This window comes from Zalophus californianus, chromosome 1 (assembly GCF_009762305.2).
Source record: "Zalophus californianus isolate mZalCal1 chromosome 1, mZalCal1.pri.v2, whole genome shotgun sequence".
Lineage (NCBI taxonomy): Eukaryota > Metazoa > Chordata > Mammalia > Carnivora > Otariidae > Zalophus > Zalophus californianus.
Window position 1 is genome coordinate 72,675,678 of NC_045595.1, and position 18,382 is coordinate 72,694,059.

At 41.2% G+C, this 18,382-nt stretch overlaps 1 protein-coding gene across 1 annotated transcript in view; it reads left to right on the forward strand.

Annotated features, from left to right (window-relative positions):
- The window catches only part of GADL1 (glutamate decarboxylase like 1), a 169,461-nt gene that overhangs the window by 23,935 nt on the left and 127,144 nt on the right, over positions 1–18,382 (forward strand). Inside the window, exons 2-5 of the mRNA XM_027585487.1 lie at positions 5,119–5,291; positions 11,301–11,427; positions 13,716–13,806; positions 17,847–17,953. Of these exons, the coding sequence (XP_027441288.1) occupies positions 5,119–5,291; positions 11,301–11,427; positions 13,716–13,806; positions 17,847–17,953 (498 nt within the window). The remainder of the gene's footprint in view (positions 1–5,118; positions 5,292–11,300; positions 11,428–13,715; positions 13,807–17,846; positions 17,954–18,382) is intronic.

Consider the following 18,382-nt stretch of genomic DNA (forward strand, 5'->3'; position numbering starts at 1 on the left):
AGCTGGGGATACCACACCTGGAGTTTTGTGTTAGGACTCATTTTATAAGATAGAAATAAACTGACCTAGACTAGTGACCATGGCCTAATCACAAACCATTGAAGAAACTGGAGCAGTTCTAACTAGGAAAAAAAGAAGAGAGAGGGAGAGAGAGAGAGAGAGAGGAATTTAGATGAGAGTTGATAGAAGTCTTCCCATATTTGGCCTAGAGTCCCATGGAAGAGAAATTAGACTTGCTTTGTCTACCCACTTACTGCAAAAGCCTGTGGAAATGACACAAATGCATATTTGAAGTCACTATAAGAGGAATTTTTGTGACCATCCCAGCTGTAAATGGAGTGCTACTTTAAGTGACAAAGTTTTAAAATTATTATTATTCATTACTGCAGATATTCAAAGAGAAGATAAGTCTTCTAATTCAGAGATTTTCCCTCATACCTCAACTCCTCCTATGACCCTAAGCCTTAACCCCAAATGTCTGCACTGTTTATGTTCCAAACATCTTATTAGTGTCTTTCTCATGGCACTTGGCACCTGTTGTCTTCTAGTGTGGTTATTCAATCCTCTGGCGCTGTCCTTTACTAAGGATGGGAAGTGAGTCTACTTCATTTTGCGGTCATTATTACCTTCCTAACATGGTCTTACAAACTGTAGATGCCCATGAAGCAGCATCTTATTGCTCCTTCAAAGAATTTCAATGTTGTTTACCCCCATTTCACTACCTATTAACAACATGACATTGGGCAAGCCAATTCTAACCTCTGTGTCTCAGTTTCCTCAGCCATAACACTGAGTAACTAACTGGAGTTTTTGTGACAATCAAATGTGTTAAATCTATAAAACTTTGAGGACAGAGCCTGGCACAGAGCTTGTAAGACATGTCTTGTGTTGCTGTAAATTTTGAGGCCCTAACTCTCCAATGAGACTTTGAGATCTTTGAGGAGATGACCCTCATCCTGTGTTTGGTCCCTAAACTGATGTGTGGCACGTGGTAGATGATTGCTCTATGCTTGTTGAAATGAATGCCTAAGTACGAAAGGGTGAGGGAAAGCCTCAACAATTGAAGATGTTAGAATTTGAGAGGACCTTTGGGGGTCACCCTGAACAGTGAATCCTAAGTCCAACTGCATGTCAGTGTATTTCGGTACTGTTGGTATAAGTTAGAGTGCATGCCAATTTCCAGATTCTGGACCCCAGCCTGGAACACAATCTTCTGAGTAGCACCTCAGGAATCTGAATCTTACTTGGCTTTCCTAGGCATTTTCTGGCAGCCAGCCCAGCACTTTCCTTTGATTGTCTCTTATTTTATGGATAAGAAAACTGAGGCACAGAGAGGTTGTATTATCCCAGGATCAGGATGCTTAGGAGAGATCAAGTGAGACTAGAACTCAGCTTACCTGACATCTTGGCCACTGGGTTGTATAGGGGATCTTTGGATTGTGTGAAGAGGTTAGATGGGATAATTTCCCAGATACCTCTGCCATTAGCCAGGCGGTCCTTTGAGTTGTTGAGTGCCTACACATGCCAGCTGCAGAACAGATTTCTGGGATGTCCAGAGAAATGACACATGCATCCTTTTCCTGTAAGACTTTATAGTCTGGTGCAAGAAATAAGACACAGAAACCATGGTGCAAGGTGGAAAGTGACAAGGAGGGAGGTCTGGAAAACTGTCCACCCAGTGGGAGCTGAACTGCTTGACCACCGTCTTGTGTCCTGAACATCATGGCAGGAAATTTTGCTCTCTTCACAGGGGCAATCCCTTACACTGTGGCCTCTCTTTCTACACTTCCACAGGGCCCTTTGGTCTAGAGTTCATTACCTGGGTCATTTGACCACTCTGAGGAAGCCTCTCTTTCTACTCTCATAGCTTCCTGTCACATGGAGTTTCACTTATGCTCTATGCGCTTCTGTATTTAATAAGTAGTACTGATTGCCTGTTACTGGTAACTAAAATGTCTTGAGTTAGCTAATATTAATGACATTTATTGAGTGCCCACTATGTAGCAGGCACTGCTTTAAGTTTTTATCTGTGTTAATTCACTTAATCCTATGTCAAAAGAAGAGGCCACTGCTCAAAATCTGAAACAATATTTGAAGTTGAATTTATTGGTTGTTCAACAAGGAAATCCATACATCTCTTCGAGTAAAGCAAAAGTTGAACTTATACAGAGCTTTGAAGGCACAGGGTTGAGGAATTGGTGGAAATTCGGAAGTCAGAGTTTGGAGGTTGACTGCCTTTCACACTTGGAAGTGTAGTTCCTAGGGTGAGGTTTGATGGGCTGACTTTCAGAAGTCAAATGCCTACAAGAAAGGGAAGGAGAGAGCGTAAAGTGAGTGGCTGCAGCAAAAAATATAGAGAGGAGAGGAAAGTGAGAGTCTTTATTTGCAGTTTCCTTTCACAGTCCAGAGACCACAACTCAGCTTTTCCTGTTGACCCTGTTCCTTGGTTCTTCTGGTCTCTACTGTGTCTTCTCTAGGCCATGAATTGTATGAATTGTATTCTACATCGAGCCATCCCCAGCCAAATGTGTCTCCTGCTCAGTTAGGTCAGGTAACCTGCAATGGCATCTCAGAGAAGGGGGACATTATCCCTCATTGGTTGAAGGAATTTTTTAGTAGCCAACAATCTTTTGTCGAACTCCTATAAGGGGCTGGTCACATTCTGAGTGCTACAGAAACAAAAGTGAAACCAACAGACACAAGCTTACACTATTAGAGAGCCAAACCTCTACTGGAGAGACAGATGCTTAGACAAATAAATGAATAAGTATATATGATCTGTCACATGGTGGTCACTGGTTTTGCATTTGATGGTGGTTTGGACTAAGGAGGTAGGGGAGTGAGTAATGAAAAACAGATTCTGGATATATCCTTCATGGAAGCTTCTTCCCATTGAAAAACTTCATTATTAACCACCATATACTCTAGCAGTTGGATTGGAAGTCCTGGGTATGGATCCCAGAAGGTTATAGTTTGGCCTACTAAACAATCTCCAGAGGGTCTTTTCCAACCTGGGAAAAGGCAGGGAGAGAAAGAGGCACATTATTACATTTGGTGATAGAAATAGAATGTATCTATCAAGAAAAGCGGCATTATCTATACCCAATTCTTCATAGTTTTTTATTGTATTTTCTCATAGATAATTGCATGAAATATGGGGATTTCTTAAATTGATTGCTGTGGAGACAAAGATGACTTAAATTTCAATTTCACTGCTTTTCTGGTTGCAAGTGGGTGTTTGACATTTTTTTAGTGTGTGTGTGTGTGTGTGTGTGTGTGTGAGAGAGAGAGAGAGAGAGAGAGAGAGAGATTGACTCTGCGAGAGCTATACAGTGGCTGCTATTCCCTGAACAATAAAAACCTGAAATTCTACTAATCAGGTTAAGAAAACGAACTTTTTCTGTGCACCTAATAATAGCACTGCCTACTGACATAACCAGGGTTCCCCGAATAATTGCCCTCTTTTCCCAGTTTATTTTTAGGATTAAAATTTGGGGGAGGAAAGTGCCTTTAGGTTTACAGTTTTTCCACCTAAAAGCTCAATTCCAAGGCTTCACCATTTGGCCCTAAACCATGTTGAATGTATCCTTTCAAGTGAAAGATAAGTAAAAGTGGAGGATGGAACTAAAATTCATCACTGGAGCGCTGGATGGTTTAGCCTTCAGGGTGAGAATGAAAGATTGATCCTTCGCTGCAGACCCCGTCTTTCCCAAACTGGGGAATCAGCCTGTGCCATATTTATCTGCCTCCATGGACACCGTTTGAGTTTGCCAGTAATAGAAGCAAAGGGTTTGTAAAGCCACAGAATTTTACCAAAACATATTCTTTTAGGGAAAAGACAGACTTGGGGGATAATAAATGTTAATACTGCTAGAGCCCTCGGTAAGCATAAAAATATTTGAAGTACCTATGGACCATCAGCATATTTAAGGTAGATTTGCAAAATCTAAGTAATATACTGTGCTGGGTGTGGTGCTGAAAGAGAGTTTTTAAAAAACTGTTTCTGTAAATTTCCACAACTCAATGAACACGTATGTACCTTACAGGGAGGAGAGAGAGACACTGATTCAAGAAAGAATAAAATCGAAGAATAAAATCGAATCCAACCTTGTGGCAGATATTGGTGGAATATTTAGATTCATTTGCCAGAATTATTTTTGGGGAGGGCTATTTTGGATAGGCAGTATCCTTTCTTCTCAGATATAGATTTCCATGTTGACTTTTAACCTTTAGTCGCTGACTGGCAATTGTACAGTCCTGAAGACGTTCTATTCCATCCTTCTGCCTGTGCCCAGACTGCAAGTTTGAAAAGTTTGAGGGCATCAAATGTGGGTTTACACCAACCATCACGTGACTCACTTTCTTTTTTTTTTAAGATTTTATTTATTTATTTGAGAGAGACAATGAGAGAGAGCGTGCACATGAGAGGGGGTAGGGTCAGAGGGAGAAGCAGACTCCCTGCTGAGCAGGGAGCCCGATGCGGGACTCGATCCAGGGACTCCAAGATCATGACCTGAGCCAAAGGCAGTCGCTTAACCAACTGAAACACTCAGGCGCCCACGACTCACTTTCTTTTATTCTCCATTCATAGGAGAGTGGCTGAGTACGTGGACAGAGGGGCTCTCAGGGACAAAGCAGTGTCTTTGATATAAAGGGTCATTTAAACATGAGCTTAAAATGTAAAATTAAGAGAGGTGATATGTCAATAATTTTTTCTTCTTTAGGAATGACTTATTCCTACAAAGTGGATAAATGGCAGTCATTAACAGATTACAAAAGAGTGTGTGTGCACAAAATAGACACGGGCTTGTGTCTAAAATGATCTTTCTGTGCATGGGATTGAAAGGTGTTTGCAAGAATGAGTAAAATGGGTTGAATTTACATTTCACATTTACATTTTCTCCACAATCGTTGATGCCAAAGAAGATGCTGCAGGGTATCTTTCCTTAACCCTATGATGCCATTGGAAACCATAAATAACTGTCCGCTTCAATGCCCCAAATGTATTAAAAGAAGATATGCCATTTGAAGCTGGGATAGTGGTCCATGTTTCCCCTGGTGCTTTTTTGTGATCTAATTAGATTATGTCTCAAACACGATTTTTTTGTGTGCTTTCAGGAGATATGCATCCACAAGAGATGATTCCAAGTAAGAAGAGTGCTGTTCTTGTGGATGGCGTTGTACTGAATGGCCCCACGACAGATGCAAGAGCAGGAGAAAAGTTTGTTGAAGAGGCCTGTAAGCTAATAATGGAAGAGGTGGTTTTGAAGTCTACAGATGTCAACGAGAAGGTAAAGCTAAAAGATATCTATTAGAAATCCCTGGAATGGGAAAGATAGGTTCTTTCCAAATCTGATGGCTAGATGTAAGGGAAGTGGGAAGCTCATGCTATGATGGCCTCTATACATTTGTATCAAGGGGATCCCAGCTACCAAAGTGGGATCCCACCCAGTATCAGCTTTCCTGGGGGTGCTCGCTGTTAACTTTGCCAGCCATCATTTGTTGGGAGACTGGCTGAGACCCCAGGCCTTGAGGGCATGAAGCACGGGGATGAAGCCTTCTGCTCTATAACCATATAGATTATAAGTAACCGGATGATCTTGATGTATACACTCTCTGAAACATACTCTGCTCTCCATTTTCTTGGGCACCTTCTTTTTGTTTCTAGTAAAAAATAAGCGTAATGTGGGAAAGAGTATGAAAAAATTTTAAATTTATCTGAGGATCCTTCCCAGGAGCTGGTCTGAGCTTAGACTGGAAAACTTGGATTGTTAAGTCTGACTTCTGACTGGCACCAGTTACTGGTTCTAGGTCTCAAATTCAGGCTCAAGTTCAGATTCAAACTGATAATGCGATTATTACTAATGACTTCTACTTTTTTAAAAAAGATTTTATTTATTTATTTGAAAGAGAGAGAGAGCACAAGAAGGGGGAGTGGCACGCAGAGGCAGAGGGAGAAGCACGCTCCCCGCTCAGCAGGGAGCCCGATGTGGGGCTCGATCCCAGGACCCTGAGATCATGATCTGAACCGAAAGCAGCCGCTTAACTGACTGAGCTACCCAGGCGCCCCAAATGACTTCTACTCTTAAGAGTACTTCCTGTGTGTCAGATGATGTTCTCAGGACTACTCCATATGAATTTGTGTATTTAAGTCTTACAAAAACACTGAGAAGTAGGGGCTATATGTTAACTCTGTTTTAGGGACGAGGAAAGAAGTAAGGCACGGGGAGGTCAAGTACTTTGCCCAAGATCACATGTCAGTAAGTATCAGAGCTGGCACTAAAATCCAGGCAGTCTGGCTTCAGTCTGGGCCTTTAACTTCTCTTGTATGTCTCTTACAATCGCTAAATTATCCTTTATCACATTGATTATCTTTCATATTGAAACTGAATTATCAGCAAATAGAGGAGGGATTTTTATTCCAATTCTGTTAGTCAAAAATAAATGTCATTTAAAAAAAGATTTTGAATGTGAAGTGGTATTTATTCTGAATTTTTGATCACGTGCATTTGAGAAAACTAATAGGGATATAGATCAAAATATCCTGTAAATTTAGAATAGCTATATTCAAGGCAAAAATCACTGATGGTATTTCTTGATATATATTTATAATTGCATATTTTCTGGTCTTATCTGTACTTGTGAAATATTTTGGACCTGCTTTACTTTGGCGCACACTGCTTTTCTGGTAAGCTTTTTTTCTTTTCTAATTGGCCTTTATTCGGTCATTAAATATTAACTGAGTGTTAGCTACGGGTAAGCCATTATATTTGGCCCTGGGGGTATAAAGACAAATAAGATAAAGGCTCAGCTTTGAACAGAAATTACAGTCTAATTGGAAGGATAAGTTTTCATTGAAAAAGAGAACAGGGGGTCCCAGTAAGAATGTGATAAATGGGTGTGATGGGGGCAGACTTCCTGGATTTCATAGAGGAGAGGGTGCTCTGAGCTTTGAGGTGGGATGTGAAGGTCAAGTAAGATTTTGTCGGGCAGGGAGAAGTTGACCCGTGTGTGTTGAGGGAAGCAGGAAGGTTAAGTTTCCTTTTCCTTGCAAAAGGAAACTTTCTGCCTAGAAGGAAGGGCTCATAGAAGTGACTAATGGAAGGTAAGACAAGAAGGAGAGGCTTAAGATCCTAAGTCATCAGTGAAGGAACCCCATGTTGATTGCAGTATAGTAGCCCTGCAGGCTATCCACCTGAAGTTGGGTTGAAAACTATGTTGTTGGGGCGCCTGGGTGGCTCAGTCGTTAAGCGTCTGCCTTCGGCTCAGGTCATGATCCCAGGGTTCTGGGATCGAGCCTCGCATCAGGCTCCCTGCTTGATGGGAAGCCTGCTTCTCCCTCTCTACTCTCCCTGCTTGTGTTCCCTCTCTCACTGTCTCTCTCTCTGTCAGATAAATAAATAAAATCTTTAAAAAAAAAAAAAAACTATGCTGCATTTGGGGGGAGGAGGTGGAGTTTTTGTGCTACCAACTTCGTCTAGCTTTGTCAGAGATCCAGCAGGCACCATTAAAAGGTGACCTTCAGATACATCCCCGTACTTTGTGAGATGATTACTTCTAGCACTTTCTCTTGTAGATATTCTTTCTCAGCCACTATTTAAAAAAATTGAGTTATACTTTACATCTAGTAAAATTTGCTCCTTTTTTGGTGTGGAGTCACGTGAGTTTGCTAAGTCATGTAACTACACCACAATCAAGATATAGAGCAGTTCCATCACACCCAAATTTCCCTGTGCCTCTCTATAGTCAGCCCTGCCCCTTACCCTAGCTCCTGACAGCCGCTGATCTGTCTTCTGTGCCTGTATTTTTCGCCTTCTCCAGAATGTCAGACAGGTGGAATCCTATCACAAGAAGCCCTCTGAGTCTTGCAATTTTCCCTCCGCAAAATGCATTTGAGATTTAATCATGTTGTTGTGTAGATAGGGATACCTCATTTCACTGCATTTCATTTTCTTGCACTTTGCAAATAGTATGATTTTTACAATTTGGAGGTTTGTAGCATCTCTGCATCCAGCAAGTCTATCGGTGCTGTTTTTCCAACAGCATTTGCTCACTTTGTGTCTCTGTGTCAACTTTTGATAATTCTCACAATATTTTAAATGTTTTCATTATTATTGGACTTGTTGCATATTATAACATATTATAAAACATATTATATATACTATAACATCATATCATAAAATATAACTATTTTTTTATATTTTGTTATAACCAGGGATCTCTGATGTTACTCTTGTAATTGTTTTGAGGGACCACAAACTGCACCCATATAAGACAGTGAACTTACTGATAACATTGTGTGTGTTCTGACTGTTCTACTCACTGGCAGTTCCCCTGTCTCTCTCCCTCTCCTTGGGTCTCCCTATTCTGAGACACAACAAGATTGAAATAAGGCCAATGAATAACCCTGCAATGGCCTCTAAGTGTTCATCTGAAAGGTAGAGGTGCACATCTCTCAATTTAAATCAAAAACTAGGAATGAAGCAGCTTAGTGAGGAAGGCACTTGGAAAGCTGACATGGGCCAAAAGCTAGGCCTTTTGCCCCAAACAGTTAGCAGCATTGTGACTACAAAAGGAAAAGTTCTTGAAGGAAATTAAAAGTGCTACTCCAGCAAACACAAGAATGATAGGGAGTAAAACAACCTTATTGCCGATCTGGAGAGAGGTTTAGTGGTCTGGATAGGTCAGACCAGCCACAACATTCCCTTAAGCAACATTATCTCAAGGCCGTGTCCTTGGAGCAGCCTCTGAGAGCAGGAGACACAAGCAGAACCCGCATTCCAGGGACTGGGGAGGGGGTGAGGAACCTCCAAGGGCCCAGGTCCAGCTTGTAGGTCATCTGATGGTCACCTCTTCTTAATGACCTCTTCCAACAAGTATTTTTTTTTAATCCAGGTATGTAAATTTTTTAGACATAATGTTATTGCACATCGAATAGACTTGATGGTCCAGGGTAAACATAACTTTTATATGCACTGGGAAACCAAAACCTTTGTTTGACCCACTTTATTTCAATATTCCCTTTATTGAACCAAACCTGCAGTATCTCTGAGATATTCTTCTATCAGCAGTCCTTCCTTTGGATTGTCTTAGTCACTTTTGATTTACCTCTGCCTATTATGGTTCTCACATCAGAGTTTAATGTCATACCTCTTGTACGACTCAGTGCTTCTTCCTGCTTTCCCCAACCTCCCACCTCCTAGTCTCCTGACTTCCTGGCTACTCCCCTGTCTCTCTCCTCCCCTCCACAGCCGAACTTTTTAAAGATTGTCTATGCTCCTTCCCTCCCTCTCTTTCCTCACCTCCCACACCCTCACTCCATGGCAATCTGGCCTTCACTCCCACCTCTCTAAGTCAAACGGCTCTTGCCAAGAACACCTCCTTGTTGATAAATCCCATGAGCACTTCTCAGTCTTTATCAAATTGGGCTTCTCAACAGGATTTAATAGTGATGACCGTCTTCTCCTTAAAACATTCTGTTTTCTTTGTTTTAGTAACACTGAACTCTTCTCAGATTGTCCCTGCTTCTCTGGCTTGTCCTCCACTTCACAAGTGAGCTCCTCTCCCCTTGCCCATATCCTAAGTGGTGGTGGTGTCCAGGGGAGATCCTGTGCCTTTCCTCTTAGTGGTAGATTCTGAATGTGTCCCCCATGGTGTATTATCATGGTGGATGTCTGGAACTCTGTTCTTGGTCTTTCACAAGAGCTTCAGACCACCTGCTGCACCCCTTTTAGATGTCCTGAGGGGCCTCAGACTACATATGCCCAAAGCTAATCATCCCCACCCCACCCCAAACCGAATTCTTTTCCTCATCACCACCATCAACCCATGTGTGTAAGCGACAGACGGCAGGGTTGTCCTTGGCTCATTCCTCACCTTTATCCTTGCCGTGTAATTAATTTCTGAGTTTTGTTGTTTCTGCATTTTAAATATCTCTGGAAATACTTCATTCCAATAATATTTACCTCATCCAGAATACCACCTTCTCTTGCCTGGTTTATTACAGTCACCTCTTATTTCCGATTTTACTTGGAATCTCCATATAGCAACTAAAGCTATTGGCCAAAACACAAGCATGTTCATATCATTCCCCTGTCCAAAACACTTCAACGGCTGCCCTAGAACCAAGTTCGAACTCTGTAACATGCCACAGAAATCTGTCATGATCTGAGTCTCATTTCATTCATTCATTCATTCATTCATTCATTCATGCATTCATTCGCTCATTCATCTTTTCATTCACCACATCGTTGTGGAGCATCTCTTGTGTGGTAGGAACTGTATTCGTTACTTGAGAGCAGTGAGCAAACAGATGGACATCTCTGCTCTTATGGAGACTATGTGGGACAGAGTAAATGAATTACATGGTATGTTGAAAGATGAGAAATGGGATGGAAAAAGGAAGAGCAGGAAGAGTTAAGGGGCTGATAGGGCTGCGGTAATGTGGAGCTTGTGACTTTAAACAGGGGAATCAGGGTTGCTATCTTTGAGAAAGTGATTTTTTGAGCAAAGCTTTGAAAGAACTGAGGAGGTTAGGCAGGAGGACATTTGGGGCAGGAGTATCCAGGCAGAAGGGACAGCCAGTGTGAAGACCCTAAGGCGGGGAGTGTGCCTGGTGTGTTTAAGGAACAGCAAGGGGGTCAGGGTGGTGGGGCAGGGTCAGCCAGGAAGAAGACAGTGCTAGACTGGAGAGGAAACTCCATGAAGGAAAGCAGATTATACAGGTTCATTTGAAGTAATTATGAGGACATTGGCTTTACTTAGAAAGAAGTGAGCCACTGAGATATTTTAGCAGAGGAACGGCGGTAGCTTAGATTTAAGAGGATCATTCCAGTTTCTGGCTGCCAGGTTGATAGCCTGTACAGGTCAAGGGTAAGGGTACAAGCAGAGAGACTAGCGAGGAAATTATTTTGGCATTCCAGCCTCCCTTCTTGCCTCTCCTTCTTCCAGCCGCATGTTCTAGCCACACCAAATTACCTTCGTTCTTCAGATGTGCCTTTTCAGCCTTTACGACCTCTGTTCCCGCTTGCCTTCCCCCGTCCCCTAATCTTTGCTTGGTTAGAAATCAGTTCCTACAGGAAATCTTTGACCTTCCAAACCAAAGATGGGGCCCCTCATTTGTTCCAATGACATCTGGGTCACCATCCCAGATTTTTCCCCCTGGACTAGGGTTGTACATTTAAATCTCAGTGTCTCCCACTTGTCTGGAATCTTCGTGAGGGTAGGGTCCATGATGCTAACATCCTCTCGCTACCTGGCTCCCGTGGGAGCTCAATTAACTGCCATTGCTGAATGTCCAGGTTTGTGAGTGGCGGCCCCCTGAACAGCTGAAACAACTTCTTGATTTGGAGATGAGGGACATGGGAGAGCCACACCACAGGCTGTTGGAGCTCTGCCAAGATGTCATACGCTACAGCGTCAAAACTAGTAAGACCTTTCATTTGCCTCCTTGATCTGTATCCCTAACAAGTTCTTATATTTTCTTCAGCACATACTTACTCATAGTAAAGCTGAGTATGACAATGTTTCCGGGATAAGAAAGCTGGATCAAAAAATAGTGGTTCTGATATTTTTACAATGGGCCACTTAATCCATAATACAGACTTTTTTTTTTTTTTTTTGTCAAGGCAAAGATACATGGATAGAAAAACTGTTGGTGTTAGTGATCGTTCAGAAATATGATCTACTCCTTGGCAATCCCCATCCTCCATTTATAATCAGGACCATATATGATGACTGCTACTTATCATTTCTTACGTTGGTCCAAACTGGCAAAGCATAGTTTGATTAGAGAATTCGTTAAGGGATTTCAAGTCTTAATGGCCCAGAATGTGCAAAAAAAAAAAAAAAAAAAAAAGAAAAGAAAAAGAAAGAAAGAAAAAAGAAAAAATGTTCAGGAGGATGTTTTTACTATAAACAGGAATAGATGGGAAGATACTGATGGAATCTTGGCAGTTGCTAATTGTCAAATTATTTTATCAAACCTAGCAGGATCAAAAATAAAAACCTTTAGGAAAGTGTAAAAGGAAATGAGTACATGGTAAGTTTCTGCTGTGATAGTTTCGCCATAATGCTTAACCACTGCGATCTTTTGTCAGTGCAGTAGCATGGTATTGGTCTTGTGCTGACACACTAGTCCAGCTGCTAATATCCCATACACCCAGTGAACAAGTTCCAAAGTAAGGAAGGAACTTTCCAAAATATGTATTTCGCAGTGTGCTGTAAAGGTAATCTAGTGATTAAGACCATGCAGGCATTATGCTTTGTGAATTCTGACACTGAACTAAATTTAGTGGAAAGAACATAATAAAATCCTGGCTAAAAATAATTGGTTTATATTCCCTTGGGAAAGTCTGGTGTATGTATCAAAAACCCAGTTAGCATTTCAAAAGCAGAGATACATATCTTATTATTATAGTGCATGTCAGACGTGTAGAATGACATTTAATGCAGAAGATTTTTCAGTTTACTGGATATTTTCCATAATGTTACCATGGAAATCAATCATAAATTAACACGAAACTAAAAAAAAAAAAATCTTATTAAAATTACTTGCAGCAACATTTGGTTTCCTTTGCCAGATTAGAGGAAGTTTTCCATATTTTATTTAAGAAATTTTTCTTGGGCTTTTGTTTTCTATTGAACCCCTAGTTTAAAGAGAAAAAAACCCTAAAACCAAATGCTGTGAGTGGTACTGAGAAGTCACTAACTAAAAAGGTTCCGAAATACTCAAATTTAGAAACAGACCTCCTGCCTTCTTGTTCTTTGTCATGCTGGGCTTCCTATGATTGAGAATGTCAAGTCAGTTAGCCTAGTGTTTGGTGTGAATATTCACACTGTGGAAAGCCAAGAACCTTTATGAGACCTTTTATAGAGGGGAAAAAAAATAGAAAGTTGGAACTGAAGTTGAGTCTTAAAGGCTACTGCCTTTGAAGTAAGTTGAATTAGAAAGTTTATGTAAGCCACATGATGAGTCACATCTTACTCCCATCTACATAATGTCAGTTGCACTATGAAAAATGGTCCAATCTGAAAAATGAAAAGGCCACTCACTGCTGGTAGCCCGAAGTGAACTCTGTTGGTGAGTGAAATGCGTTTTAAAGATAGGGAAGATAGGGATTATCTTCTGAAGATAAAGGTAACAGGCTTTGATACCTGCACAGATAGTTGGAGTAATCCAGTTCTCAAGGGTTCTGCTTTGGAGCTGGGGTGTAGAGAAAAGGGAGTAAATAAACCAGAGTTTTTAAGAGAGTGCCCAAGTGTTGCTTAGAAACATTATTGTTTAGAAGACAGGGTTATGAGGTGGGTCTTCAAAATTTGTTCCCCTTGCACATGATTAGATTTTGAATTCTTTTTAAAACTGGGCGTAACTTACGGTCAGTAGAGTGGACGGATCTCAAGTCCTCGGTGAATTCGCCCATAACTGCGTAACCATCACCCAGATCAAGATGTTGACCCTTCCCGCCACTCCAGAGCCTTCCTCAAGCCCCTTCCTAGTCAATATCACCTTCCCAAAGGTACTCAGAATTCTAACTTCAGTCTCCATAGGTCAGCTTTGCCTCATATTGAATGTCATATAAGTAGATTCATGCAGTGTATACTCTTTTGTATCTGGCTGCGTTCACTGTCTGAAAGATTGATTTATGTTACTGCTGTATGGAGAGTCTTTTTCGTTTTTATTGCTGTATAGATGAATGCTCTGCTTAAATTTACAGACCATCCAAGATTTTTCAACCAGTTGTATGCTGGACTTGATTATTATTCCCTGGTGGCCCGATTTATGACAGAAGCATTAAACCCAAGTGTGTAAGTACCATTTTACTGGACTCTTACATAGAGCATGCATTAGAGATGTTTTTTAAGTAGACGAAATTTTATTTCTTGAATTTCTATTTCATAGTTTCATTTGTACAGTGTCATCATAAATAATGGAATGACACTTAACAGTATTTTAAAGAGCTATTTGATTTGATAGTGGTACTGTGGGATGGTTAATGCAGGCATGGTTATCTCCACTTAACAGATGAGAAAATTGATTAAGCAACTTGTCATCCATTCCTGCATGAAAAGCCATGTCTCTGCTAAGTGCCAGAGAGATACTTTGAATAGAAGCAAATTTTGACTTGGCCTTCATGAAGCAAAGAGTCTAGTGAGATGGAGATACTCCATGCAAAGCCATCAAAATTATCCACAGAAATTAATGTAAAATTTTAATTTGCTTATGAAGAGGTAGATGATGCTATAAATATAAGTGGGACAATTTTTCCTAGTTGGGAGCTCAGGAAAGTCTTCTCTGAGGAAATGACAACTAAGAGCTAAAGAATGAGTAAAGGTTTACTAGGTGAAAAGAGGAGAGATGAGTTTCAAACAGAGGCAGAATGGTGTACCTTATGAACTGAAACGCCCTGTGGCAGGAGGCAGAATGGTGTACCTTATGAACTGAACGCCCTGTGGCAGGAGGCAGAATGGTGTACCTTATGAACTGAAAGGTCAGTGAAGGTGTAGCTCAGGAAGCTATGGGGAGCATAATGGAGGATATGATTGGAGAAATGGATAGGAACCAGAAATGCAAGACCCAGTGGGCCATGTTTATGAGTTGTTCTAAGTACAAAGGAAAGCCTTTAAAGGTTTCTAAATCATTAGATGCCATTTGCTTATTGAAAAGATCACTTGAAATATGGGGAGTGAATTGGAGGGGACCGATCAGGGGCATTATCTTAGGTGAGAGATGGCAGTAGCCTGAACTTAGACAGAAGTGGCAAGAAAAGAGAGAGAGAAAAATTGTTTAGAGGATAAAACAGAAAGGTCTGGATAATATATTGGACCTTGGGAATGAGGACAAGAAGGAGGTTTATACAATGATCCTTGGGTTTCTGGCTTTTTTAGCTGGGTTGATGGTCATGTCATTCATTGATATAAGAGGCATCGGAAGAGGCACCAGTTTTCAGGGATGTGATGAAAAAGGCAAGAGCAATAATTTAATTTTCAGTTGCAAGAATTTGAGTTTGCAGTGACTCTGAGCTATTCAACAGTATGTATCAACCAACCTGAGAGATATACGGGCCTGGAATTCCGATATCTCTATGAAAGTTATCCAATTTAGGAATTACTGGGGAATGATGGTAATTGAAAAGGTATGTGTGGATGAGATTCCTTAAGTCAGTGAAGCTCAACTCTTCCTGTTCATCAGAATCAACCTGGGACATTTCCAAAAAATATATTGAGGCCTGGGTCCCAACCCAGACCAATTAAATCTGAATTTCTATGGCTGTGTCCCAAGCACTGATATATTTTCAAAACCAAACACATGATTTTGATGAACAGGGTGAAGACACTTTGAACAAAAACAAACCAGGAGATGGAGAAGCAGTGTCTGCAAGACAGAATATAGAGTGAGGACAGAAGCATAGGCCTGGGCCTTGAGGACATCTAATAATGTCATGCTTAGGAAGAAGAAGACCAGCCTACAGTGGAGAGACAGAGAAGGAAAAAATCAACCAGGAAGGCATGGAAGCCATGGAGGAGAGTGTGTCTAGAATCACAATACTATTGAGTGTTTAACTAAGACAGAAGCTAAAAATTGTCCCTTGAATTGGCAACACAGATGTCATTGGTGACTTCAGTTAGAGAAGGCTTGGTGGGGTAATGCGAGATGATACCAGTTTATAGTGAGTAGAACAGTTAAGTGGTAGATGGGCCAGAAGAGACAGTAAAATTACCCAACTCTCTGAACCTTTCCTTCTATGTCCCGGGTTTTCTAACTTCTCGTCTGGGTCCTTTTAGCTGAAACATGGAGCAGTTTGCAAAGTATTAAGTTGTTGCTAAGCTGAACAATTCCACTCAAAATGTGAGCAAGCCATGAGAGCATCCCATATCATGCTCTCTTCCAACTCCATGCCTGTCCCCAGGTTCACATTTGAGCCAGCTTTCGAAGGCAGGTTTCATATTAATTTTTTTTAAAGTGAACAATTATTTCACTTACTTTTGGAGGTGCACATAAACACATAGACTTTTCCCCACACTTTTGATATGTGTGAACTGGCTTCCTAGCGTGGTTGAAAGTAGAACCTGGATTGTTTGCAAAATGACATGATGTCTGTAGAGCGCTTGGCATGTAGGGAGGTAGGGAGGTGACACCTAATAGGTGATCTGTTTTTGTTGTTGTTGTTGTTGTTGTTGTTGTTTCATTTCATTTTGTGTTTTTGTTTTGCCTCATTTTCAAAGTTTTCCCTTCTGGGTGTTAAAATATTCACATTCAATTCTGTGACTGCAAATCTAGGTGTGTCTGCCTGGCTTACATATTTGGACTACAAGTTTATTCAGATACACTTTAATGTAATGGCTTAATTGTTAGAGGAGATTATAGGTAATTTAGTCACCCTCAAGTTACCTAGAGAAAGAAGAGACTCAAATATTATGAAACAAGGCATGGTAACCCTCCCAGGTGGGTTTCCCTGGGAAACTGCTGTAGATGGAGTTTAGTGAACAAAGTGTTTATTAAGGAACGCCCTTGGGATACACATGAGTGATGGGAGGGTAAGGCAGCAGGAGTGGGCAGAGCCAGAAGTCAAGCCATCATGGGGCCTCAATGGCAACCTCGGCTGACTCCCTGGAGATCTCTGGAGCTATAGTGGCCCTTGAGAGTGGTCTGGAGTTGGGCCCATATGGCCAGGCCTTTAGACCTGGTTGTGACCTTGGGAAAGGTGGCTCCCTGCCGCTGAGGCAGTTCGTTCCCAAAGGGGCTAACTTCGTGTTCTCCCACAACAACGGTCCAGCCTGGAGCAACAAAACCTTCAAGGACAGGGGATTTGGGCAGTGCTTTGCAATAAAATCTCATGATAAGAGATTTGGCCCCGCAGAGCACTTCCCATTTGGGCCAGCACAGGAATGTAGTGGAGAGAACCCTAGTTCGGGATGAGTAGTTTCCCTGTAGAATAGCCAGAGCTGACTGTTAGGATACTCATGATAGGAACCTAATAAAATCTGGTTACCATGACAATGGTTTTTCTTTTCTTTTCTTTCTTTCTTTCTTTGTTTCTTTCTCCCTTTCTTTTTCTTTCTTTCTTTCTTTCTCTTTCTTTCTTTCTTTCTTTCTTTTTCTTTCTTTCTTTTTCTTTCTTTCTTTCTTTCTTTCTTTCTTTCTTTCTTTCTTTCTTTCTTTCTTTCTTTCTTTCTTTTCTTTCTTTTTCTTTCTTTCTTTCTTTCTTTCTTTCTTTCTTTCTTTCTTTCTTTCTTTCTTTCTTTCTTTCTTTTTCTTTCTTTCTTTCTTTCTTTCTTTCTTTCTTTCTTTCTTTCTTTCTTTGAGAGAAAGAGAGAGAGAGAGCAAGCACAAACTGGGGGGAGGGGCAGAGGGAGAGGGAGAAGCAGACCCGCTGCTGAGCAGGGAGCCCAATGTGGGCCTCAATCCCAGGACCCCGAGATCATGACCCAAGCTGAAGGCAGTTGCCCAACTGGTTGAGCCACCCAGGCACCTGACAATGGTTTTTCTTTAACCAGCATCCAAAGCAGCATCCAAAGAGTGAAATGGCCACGGCTCATGGCTAATACAAAGAATCTAGATGCACTGACTTTATTGCTCCCAGTGGACCTGAAGGGTTCCTGAAAATTACGACTGCTGAAGTCGCTTGTGTATCCCCAAGGCCCCCAGCTATTGTCATCTATCAAACCATGACTAGCACTATCACCGACTGCACATTTCTCTATTTCCAATTGGATAAATTTCCAAAGACTCTACCTGCACTTCCATAGCCACTTGGTTGAATAAAACTCTATGTGCATTTCTTGGGACACCAAAGGGATGGTTTGACTCTAGTCATAGAAGTGAAGTGTTTTTTATATCTATCTAGTTATACGTATGAGGTGTCCCCAGTGTTTCTGTTAGTGGAAGAAGCGGTTCTGAAGAAAATGATTGAATTTGTTGGCTGGAAAGAAGGGGATGGAATATTTAACCCAGGTAAGTGCTACTGGTTATTGCCATCTCCCTTCCATTGCAAACACCGAAACATTTATTCATGTGTTATACGAAGAACAGCTCCTTGAAGATTTACACATTCCAAAAAGTTGGATAGGAATAATGCTACTTGTTGAGAATCTAGCTCGTTCCTTTCTCCAGAGTGGCAACGTTTTGCATAAATGCTAAACAACTGACGTAAACGTTAAACCAAGGAGATGTCTACAATTTAGGATTTATATCTTACAAATGAAATTTTCTGCTGCTGGGAATTTGGAAGGGCTCTAAGTTTTTCAATCCATTCTACTTGAGAAGGTTTCTGAATCACATGTTGTTCGTTCTACAGTCCTTTCTTGGGACCAGAGATGAGCCTGTATTGTCATCTTATTGGTCAGGTGACAGACAGAATATCATTAACTATGAAGACTTGGG